Source organism: Branchiostoma belcheri, unplaced genomic scaffold, assembly GCF_001625305.1.
Source record: "Branchiostoma belcheri isolate BF01 breed outbred unplaced genomic scaffold, Haploidv18h27 scaffold14, whole genome shotgun sequence".
NCBI classification, from domain to species: domain Eukaryota; kingdom Metazoa; phylum Chordata; class Leptocardii; order Amphioxiformes; family Branchiostomatidae; genus Branchiostoma; species Branchiostoma belcheri.
This window is the reverse complement of record NW_017802824.1, coordinates 2,422,860-2,433,441: the sequence shown is the minus strand read 5'-3', so window position 1 is coordinate 2,433,441 and position 10,582 is coordinate 2,422,860. Positions and strand designations below refer to the sequence as shown.

Sequence of the window (10,582 nt, the reverse complement as noted above, 5' to 3'; positions counted from 1 at the left end):
CCTAGCAACGAGCATGCTGGCCGCTTCTTTGTAAACATGGACAATATTTTTGAGCAACCCATCAATGTATTCTGCCTCGTGGTCGGATGTGGTCTGGGGCTGGTAAACCGCACATACTAGTAGATCGGGTAATTTTATGATTTGCTAGTTGTAAAGGCGTCTTGTAGTATGAGCCGGTATATGAAGAAGTAGCCTGTGTTACACAATCATGCTTTCGGCCGGATTGATGTGCAACTGTTACTAATTGCAGGGACTGCGCTAATGCCGACCAGTCGCGCTGTCCTGATACACCGCGAATGTGCGAGTGTTCCCTGTAGACAGTCCCGGGAGCACATTCCAGGAGCCAAACCAAAATACGTTCATGAACCGAGTCCAAAAAAACCGAAACGTGAAAATCGGATGATCGGACCTGATGTACATTTCTCTTTCTGTATATTGTACACACAATACACACATCTTTAGATAATCTGGCCATGGCAGATAAAAAACAAGAATTCCGAGATTTCATACCTCCATGAAATATGGGCTTGATATGTAAATGTAAATTTCCTCTTTAATTATGCAAATTACCTCCGCATTAACATGATATATGCATCGTGATGTATGTTAACTTTTGATTAACTTACAGCAGATGTCCCAAGTATGACATTCCCATTATTCATCATTAAGAAATCAAATAATTTTTGCATAAATTATGCAAATTAGGTCATCATTTGCATAATTAGTATCTGTTGATGTTCTGCCTGCCATAGGTTACATACATTACATGTATGAAAGTAGTATAAGGTCTCGGACCGGAGTTTCCCTCCGTATTTCGAGCAATTTGACACCCTCAGCCCGACGGGCTGTCATTTCTGTACTAAATGCGGGTCGGAATTTTTCACTCTTTTGGTGGAAAGGGGTGCCGTGCCGCTTATCAATACACTTGATTGATATTTTCTGCGCCCAATTTATTTAGGGATAAATGAGGCACATCAAAGTACATTTTGAAAAAAAGGGGTCATTTTTTCGTCATTTTTAACCATGGCTGCATGGAAAAAACGAATTTTCCCAGGGTAACGGCTTAGTACTCGAAGAAGCTCAGAACCTAATGTTTCCAAAATTTGAATTTAATTAAAATCGATGCGATAAGTTTATCGCTATCTTCGATGGCCCGAACACACCCAGAACGCATATAGAACGTACCATCCCGGCGGTCAGGCGAAAAGGCCACATAACCATCCGCGCGGACGAATACCAGGAAGTTTTAGCTGGACCACCAACATTACGCCACCTATATAGGCTACAACTAACAGGCTTTTCAGAAAATACAAAGATATGTACACAGATATTACGATTTCAGGGATATCGCGGCCAAAACATACCATACAAAGTCACGTTTCCGGCGATTTACTGCGCACTTACTTAGACTCTGGTCAGAATTAAACTCCGACCCGGAACCTTAATGTAAAACACTGTAATCATAGAATTTCCTCATTAATTATGCAAATAAAGTCCTCATTTGCATAATTTGCATTTAATCATGTACATCTCTCTCAGCTACCTACACACAAAAAATTATGAAAATATGTTGTTCCTATCTGGACTTATTGGCTTTTAAACATTTCGCCAGAAAGTGCCCTGCAGTTCCAAAACAAGCTGCTAGGGGGACCAAACTCACACCACTTATTCCTGACAGGAAAAGCAATCTGTCACCAAAACATCAAGACCATAGCATGTTCAGGACAAAAGATACAAAAACCGGAAGTTCTGCTGCAGTACCAAGGTCATCCACCAGGAGGCCCATATTTGACCTTGACGTTTGTCTTCCTAAGACTAACCAACATACCAAATATCATCATAATCCATAAAGGCGTTCTGAAGTTATGCTGACCACAAAGTTGCGGAAACACAGACAGACAGACACACACAGACACACACACAGACATACATACATACATACAGACAGACACGCCAAAAACAATACCTCCATTTTTCATGGAGGTAAAAAAGTAACCCTGAATCATACTACATTAGCGTAAATGCAGGTTTATGCGTTCAAAACAAGACAAGGAATTGTTTCCCGGTATTAATTTCTTGAAACACGGCGCTGAATATTGACGCAAAAATATTTCGGGCATCGCGCGCCCTTCCCCGTTGTTTAGACTGTATGCAATACGGCGTCACGTGTCGGCATTTCGCATCTCTGATTGGTTGTTGCGTCTTAAGATGACTGAGCCGACGCGCGTTTAAACACTTTTTCTTTGTTCGATTTATCACACTTCACAGAGAATTGTCGCCAATGGCTACTTCTTTTTGTTGCAATATATAATACTTCACGGAGAATTGTCACCTATGGCTTCTTGTTTTTAAGTTGTTTCAGTGAGAAATGGGTGTTGTAGTTGGCAGTAAACTTAGCACAATACTTCAAAATTTGAAACTGTAGGAATCTTGTTTTTTGGCCCGCCTTGTTTTTTTTTCGCCCTACCGCATTAGATTTGGAGTCTGCGGAGGGTGCCATCCATAAAATTTACTTGATGTGGCCTAACACAAGATCTAGAGCATGTAGAGTGTGGCTTCGTTTGTATCAGCTGAACTATGGCATAGGTACATTTCAGCTTTACGATATCTATATTAGTGTAGACAGGCTGTCAGATTTAGATCGGGGATTATCTGTGAAACGGAAACCAGAGTAATGCTGTTACTCTAGAGGATAAATACTATATATAAATGTTCTCAAACATTGTTAGAATGGGACCATGGCCTCATCGCAGTGCAATGGCTAACATTAGTATCAACAATGTGCCTCGTGTCCGGTCACAAGCCTTTACTATACTCACAGCTATGCCGTAACAATATGTACAAATTCTGTGTCAATAATAAAGAAAATCAAAAGGGCGACAAAGCTTAAAAAAACTGTCATGTTTATTTTTGCTTTTTTACACGGGTGCTATACCATTCTATCAAATACATGACGAGAAAATATGCAACACAAATGTTAAGGATTAATGTCAGCCTTTTGTAAATAAATTTGTTCTTTCACAGTGGCATTCGCACGTATCAACTGTATCAACTGATGCTAGGGTTACAATTCCCAACTTGTGGCCCGGCTACACAGTTTCTTAGAACGACAAATATGATATAATTTTAAAAGACAACAAAACAAAGTTGAAAAAAATAAACATGAGTACTAGAGTCGATTCCGCGTCACCGGGTGGGTTTTTTCTCCATGTTTCTAATACGTTTGAATTATTTAGAAGAAAAGAATACCCTAGTAACAAAAGTTCTAAGTTTTTCAAAAATTTGAAAATGAAAATTTGAATATATTTGAATTCATTTATATATTTCTGAAACATTTTGAAAGTGACTGTACAAAGATCTCTTTATTTAGAATAAATTTGAACTACCCATTTGTTTCTTTCACTATTCGAAATATTTAGAACTATTTCAAACAAATGAAAAATGGTAGATGTGGGTAATTGCCCCCATAAAAGTAGGTGCTAATCCTTCTCTTCTGTATTCTTTTGTATATTTTTAGATTTCACTGCTGGACACTGGTGGCTCTTTTGTTGTAAGGCATCAATGCCTGACACCCAGGCAGTCTACCCTGTACTTCACAGGGATGTGTGAATTACTTCCTTCCCATCCCACTGACCTATTTACAAAATGTTAGAAATAATTCGAAATAATGGTAAAAAATGGTGTGCTGTTAGAAATATTTAGAAACTATTGGAAATGTCATATTCCACATCAGGAATATTTCAAACGTTTTAGAAAACCAGGGAATTATTTAGAATATTGACAAGATGTTCAAAATATTTCCAAATTATGAAATTTCTTAGACAAACAATTACAAAGAATTCAAAACATTTCTAAATAATGACAATAACAACCCACTTGGTGACGCGGAATGGACTCTATTTGTGTAAGGATTCGAATATGAATTGTTTATTTCTCGGCCATGCAAACAGCCCGGCCGGACTCCGGTTTGGAAATGTGACCTTAGCATTGGGTCGATATACGTGAGGGTAACATATTCCAAGCCGGGGCCCGGCCGGGCAGTTTGTGTGAACGAAAAGACAACAAAACTCACAAAACGTTTAAAAGGTAAAAAAAAATAAGTATGCGTGATTTGTATATATTCTTGATATGCATTTTTTTGTTCATTTGAACAGCCTGGCCGGGCCCCGGCTTATTTTTTGTGCCTCCAGCATATATAAGACATAAAGAAAAGTTACGAGCTCTAATAAAGCTCCAGTAGTATGGGGACAACGAGGACTATTCCTCGGTAGGGTGCGAGGTCGTCAGCCCTGTGTGCACAAGGAGCGGACTTGCGTCATCCCGAAGGCCAATATTGGGAGAGGCGGCGGAACAAGTACCGGTAGACATAACACTGTCAGCTGGCAGTTTGCCACTATTCTATACATGTAGCCTGGTATCCAGTCTATCGTGGTCGGGGCAGGCTGTCTTCGGGGCTCTAATAGTTTTCCCCCGTCCAGCTAAACATGCCGCTCGGTAGGAGAGTTTACGCATGTGATACGCCCAGAGTTGATTAGCCCCACCTCTAACTCCAACTCCCGTTAACGCTGTGCAGGCTACCGGGGAACCTAGCTGAGTCGGGCGGGGAAGAGCTTCTGCAGCCCCGAAGAGAACATGCTCCAACCACGGTAGACTGGACACCAGTCTACAACTACTCGTACGTTTCATCAATCAGAATAACTTAGACCTGATTCGTCGTGGGTTGACTTCTGTTGGTGCAGGATATTTCAACCCTAGAATCAGTGTGACAGCTTCGTTTCGTACCGCTCAGGACTCTTGTATTCCAGGTCAAAGAATCGATATGAGGATGATTTTGAAGTATTTCAAGCTGCTGTTTCGGTAGTTTATAATAGCCGTGGTGACTCTTGACTTGGGCTTATTTCATGAAATACTATTAGTATTAGCCCAGTCAAGAGTCGCCACGGCTGCTGTTTCGGATTGTTATATAAACTACAGCAATATCTTGTTCATCTCTCTACGCTATCAATGATACTGAATAGCAACATTGTGAAATGATGGTGATGGGCTGTAGAAAACTTGCTCATGATGATGTTACGGTAACATCATCATGAGCAAGTTTTCTAATACGGTCTCTTAAAGTTCAACGTTCTCGCTTTGTTTATATGATATTTGGCTCAATTCTACGCTATCAATGATATTGAATAGCAACATTGTGAAATGATCATCATGGGCTGTAGAAAACTTGCTCATGATGATGTTACCGTAACATCATCATGAGCAAGTTTTCTGATACGGTCTCTTAAAGTTCAACGTTCTCGCTTTGTTTATATGGTATTTAGCTCAATTCTACACTCTCAATGATACTGGATAGCAACATTGTGAAATGGCCATGATGAGCAGTTACTGTAGAAAATTGCAACGTTCTCGCTTTGTTATTTAGGAGCTCATTTCTGATCTTAAAGTCAAGGAAAGTAAAGGGGCTTGACCCCAGACCGTACGGTAAAGTCCCGCTGTCAGTTTGATTAAAAGTGTACTGATAAGGCTATTTTTAAGCTTTCGCCTGGAACCAATTATCAAGCATCGACCAACTATCAGCTCTGATGCCCCGGTCGTTTACGTCATTTCCCGGACGAGTCGAAAGACTTGGATGTGAATAGAACGGCGAGAGCCTTGGTTACCTTAAAAGAATGAAAACTTCATACATCACTATCTTCATGATAAGTAGAAAATAGTACATCTTGTGAAGGTATATTTATAGACCTGCAGTGCTATTTATAATGCTTCGATGATTGACAAAAAAAATGTACAAAGAAACCCCAACCCTTGGAGTGAGCGGTTCGACCATCCTGGTTTTACTTTCCTACATATAGGGCACCGCCAAAGCACGCCTAAGTCAACAACGGTCCAAGTCTGGCGTATGCCGTGCCTGACGCAAGGGGGCCAGCTGCTGCTATTTTGGGGCCGCTTCTGTAAGTGTTTATTGATAGCCAGCCACCATACGAAGCGTACAGGCTGCGGATATTTAACCCCTGATGACGATTTCAACGCAGGACCAGAGATATAACTGAAGAGCGGAAGAGAGTGAGAGAGAAGGGGACCAACCAACATGTCTATCAAGGTACACTTACCGAGATCCGCCCCTCGCCCGAGATTTCTCACCGACCCGAACACAGGAGAGGAGTACAAAGTGTGCGACTTGCTCGGGAAGGGAGGGTACGGGGCGGTTTACAAGGTAAGCGATACCGAGGACTTGGAACTCGCTATAAAAGTCATCCGGAAAAAGGAGGCCCACCACGACCGCTACCGCTGTAACTCCCAATGGCAGGAGATCGAGATCCACAGCTCTCTGTCTCACCAGAATGTCATAGCCTTTCATAGCTTCTTCGAGGACACCTTACACTTCTATCTGGTTATGGAGTACTGCAGTAGATCATTGGAGGACATGTTGAAAGAGAAGCCTGTGGTGGGGGACAGCGAGGCCAAGTTTTGGTTCCGCCAAATAGTCGAGGGAACCAGCTATCTACACGCCGTGGAAATCGTGCACGGGGACTTAAAACCGAGAAATATCTTACTGACTGAAGACATGGAGGTTAAGATAGCCGACTTCGGCATTGCCACGAACCTTGCCGACGGTAAGTCGTGTAAAATACGAGGGACTCCGACCTACATCGCCCCCGAGGTGCTCTCGGGCGATGGCTTCAGTTTCAAAGCAGATGTGTGGGCACTTGGCTGCATCCTCTACAGAATACTGATCGGACAGAGTGTACTGAAGGAAAAGGGCATCAGCACGAGACAGGTTGACCAGTTAAAGCGACAGTCAAAGGTCTTTCTGATAAAGATGTCTCTGCCATTTTCTGTTTCTCCTCTGGCAAAAGATCTTATTCAAAGGATGCTGAGTTGGACACCAAGGTCACGTCCAACTCCGGAGGAGATCCTGAAAAGTAAGTACTTTAACGAACCCGAGAGGAGACCCTCGTGGCTGAAGAGGAAACCCCGGGTTCTTGCCAACGGCGAGCGCGTCGATCGGAGACCGTCGATCGTCAGGCGGCTCGAGCGGAAACTGTCGCGGAAGGTCAAGCGGGAGGACGTAGCTATGTACGCCGCCGATCGCGAGGAGAACGCCTCGGCTGACGGGAATAAGGAGAACTGTGTCGATTCTGCAGCTGGACATTCCTCCAACCTCCTGGCCCCACCGCGGCCAGAAGCAGTCGGCACGGATGCGCACGGAGAAGCCGAGAAAGACGATGATAACCCGGGTGCGAGGAATCGGCAATCTTCGCCATCAAGAAGATCACCTCTTCTAGCACAACCTCCACATCCGGTTCAACTTGACACGCACAATACGTCACTTCCGCCAGCGCCGACCCGTCAGCCATGTCCGACCACTCCGAAGATGAAAAGACCTCCCTCACTAGCACACACGCACGCACAGAGACTGGAGAAGACGGCTCCAGCTCAATCGTTTCCAGCTAGTCCTAAGTTGCCGAGATCCTCGGTGATCGGTCACAGCCCCGTGCAGAGAAGACGAGTCCTACGGCGGCAAGACGTCGTCGGAAGGGACCCGTGTAGAGGGACGTACGCGGTGGAGTCAACCATTCAACCGCTGCGGTCTCCCCGCACGGACTCGGTGACGGATAACGAGTACAACGACCTGTTAGTCCGATCGAGAAGTCCTCCGTCCAGACATGCTGCTACTCCCGCCATAGTCGTGACTGACCAGGTCACCAGGCGGAACCAGGCGCCGGACACGCCGCGCACGCGGGCCCGGAAAGCGTACATCGCTCCGGAGTTTGAGGACGAAGACGACATCGCTACGAACGCGTACATCACGAAAAGGAGGCATTCGGCAGATTCCGCGAGGATAAGAAAACAGACAACGCCGTGCGTTATACAAATCCCTGTCGACGACGTCTACACCGCGACCAACGTCCCGATGGCACAGACAAGCCCGACCGTCTCACGTCTACCTTTGAAAAAGTTAGATCAAGCAACAGCCAGCACGGACTCTCTGGCCACAACATGTCCACCAGTTGATGCAGAAGAGGGCCTGTTGCGGACAACGTCATCAACGCCAAGCCAGTTAAGCCCGGTTCCGAAGTCAGCACGACTAAGTACCAGCCACGTAACGTTAATAAGCCCACCTGTTTCACCTAAAAGAATAGCACGACCACCTACTCCAGCTGCAGTGCAATCGCCTCCAAGAAGCCCAAGATTATCACTACCGGGAACACCGATACAAACCCCTCCGAGGAGCCCAAGGCTGTCACAACCAGGGACACCGATAGCAATACAGTCCCCACCAAGAACACCCAGACTTAGCCTTGCTCCAAGTCATTGTTCTTCGATAACGGACATCAAGGCACAAGCAAGCCCGACTCCTCCTAGGAGCCCGGCATTTGTACCCCGGCATACTCCATCACCTCCCCGCATGTTCTTTGCCAAGACGCCCTCCCCAGTTGACTCAGACGCCGCTCCTGCATTCGCGTGGCCCGAAGAAATGCCGGAGGACGCATCCGACGACGACTTCCAAACTTGTCAGATCGACACACCCTGTCCCTCGCTACCCAGGGGTACAAAATCTAGGTGTGTTTCCGAACCCACGCGGTTGCCGAGTATGGCTGAATCTGAGGACACGAATACGCCGCCATCAACTCCAACAACAGACATGGCGGACTGCTGGGACGACGCGTCGACGTCATCAGTAAACATAGCAGAACATTCGTACACCTCCGAGACGACTGTGACGTTGAAGAGTCCGCAGCTGAACAGAATCGACCAGACCAGACAGGGAAAGAGAAAATTCAAACGGATGTTTTTCAAAGGGATGAGCAAGAGTACGTCTGAAGAAGATGACTTCATGACATGTGACGAAGATATGTGAGTGAACACGAAGACGTTTTGATGAGTGCAGTGAGACAGAGAATGTACAAAAGATATGAGAGCATAGAGAAAGGTTCTAGTATGACAATTGAGGTAAGTGCGCCAACACAAAAACGAAGCGATTCATAATCGATATTCCAGTTGATGTGCAAAAGTGTGAAAAAAAAGCAAAGTACATGTATCAAGAATCAGGAAAAAATGAACTGACACATGCTGACTTACAAGCAAATACACAGGAAGAACGGTACAATTATTGACCTGAAAGAACAGTGAGTCGTCGCCAGTGTAAATACGTAGAAAAAGCCACCAAAAGTGTATAAAAATTGTAAATATGGTTGAAATATCTTCTATGCGTGCTGTATAACAGCAACGTCACAGAAACAGCTGGTGTGCTACTCCTATGGGTGGTTATACCGGGTATACAGATACAGAAGTCAAGTACCAAAGATAACAGGAGAGTGAAGACATATCACATATTGCTTTCTGTGTCGTTTTTGTCAAGTTAGTGGATTGTGTATGCTTAGATCGCGTATTTCAATGCTAAAATCTGAACTAAGACATAAAGTATGAAGGTATTTTTGAGAGTCAGGCCAGGAATATCGCACGTCGAGTGGTTGTGGCGTATGGATCAGCCGTTGGAATGCCGTGGTTATATTTTTAGGGGGGCCCATACCATTTGCAGTGACCTTAGGGTATGATGGCAGAAGCATATGGACGTTAAAACGTGCCGTTTGTCCACGACTCCAGGTTGACTCAGTGGGTGGTTCAGCAAATTTTAAAAGGATTGACAAGAAAGAACAACGGTGGCATTACTAAAGATGATCTTCGCTGAGTTATAGTTTTTTTTCTGTAGTTGGGAAGCTCTATATATTCAAAAGTTGCCGCCCGTGCATTTGCCCTCTATCAAGGACGTGTGTAGTTTGTTGTCGTCCATTTTGGCACTGAACACCGATGGTCTTTCCCTCATAAACAAAAAAGGGGAGCATGTTTACATTTGTGTGTTTTTCGGATTCATTTTAAGTTAGTTTACAATTCATTCCAAAAAATAGTTACTCAAGCAACTGGGTATGATTTTGGAAACGGTCAGGCGTTTACAATTCACTGTGGTTATCGAATACAAATGCTACTACCAGGTAGAGACCTTTGTTTTACGTTTAATAGTCATGAAAATGTACATTCGCAATGGTCTATTCACAGAAACTCACGATGAGTGCTCAGATAAAATTGATTTTGAAACGAATTTAACAAAAATTCTATGGGCGATCTTGCTTTTAAATAGGTTGAAAGATACATGTATATGATCTACAAATAGAATGCGTATAAAATATTGTACATAGAGATTTTGACAAAAAATACCTTGTAGAAAGAAAATAATAGAGTTTATTGCAAATTCCTGCTCGAAGGTTAATTGCAAATAACGAAGATAAAAGAACATTGAAACTGGGTACAAAATAACCTCAAAATCTACACAATAACACGAGGTAATTGTCTAAAACTATAGCTATGTCTAAAACTATGTCTGAAGGGTTTGACTTCTCTTGTAAACCATGGCAGACGTAAAGTCCCACCTTTTCAAAAACAACATAAGTCAAAGAATCAAGGATTCAAGACCAAATAATAACCTCATGTAACCCTCTGGACCCCCTCCCCTGTCGGTATCATAAGCCTCTAGATCTGGTTTTCAGTCCGCCGAACGTTCGGCGCGTTGTGCATGTCAAACATG

At 43.9% G+C, this 10,582-nt stretch overlaps 1 protein-coding gene across 1 annotated transcript; it reads left to right on the top strand.

Moving 5' to 3' along the window:
• Positions 1-5,866: 5,866 nt before the first annotated feature.
• On the top strand, positions 5,867-9,331 carry LOC109464730 (proteoglycan 4-like). The gene has a single exon (XM_019761803.1). The coding sequence runs from the start codon at positions 6,086-6,088 to the stop codon at positions 8,858-8,860; it is 2,775 nt and encodes a 924-aa protein (XP_019617362.1). The 5' UTR covers positions 5,867-6,085; the 3' UTR covers positions 8,861-9,331.
• Positions 9,332-10,582: the final 1,251 nt, after the last annotated feature.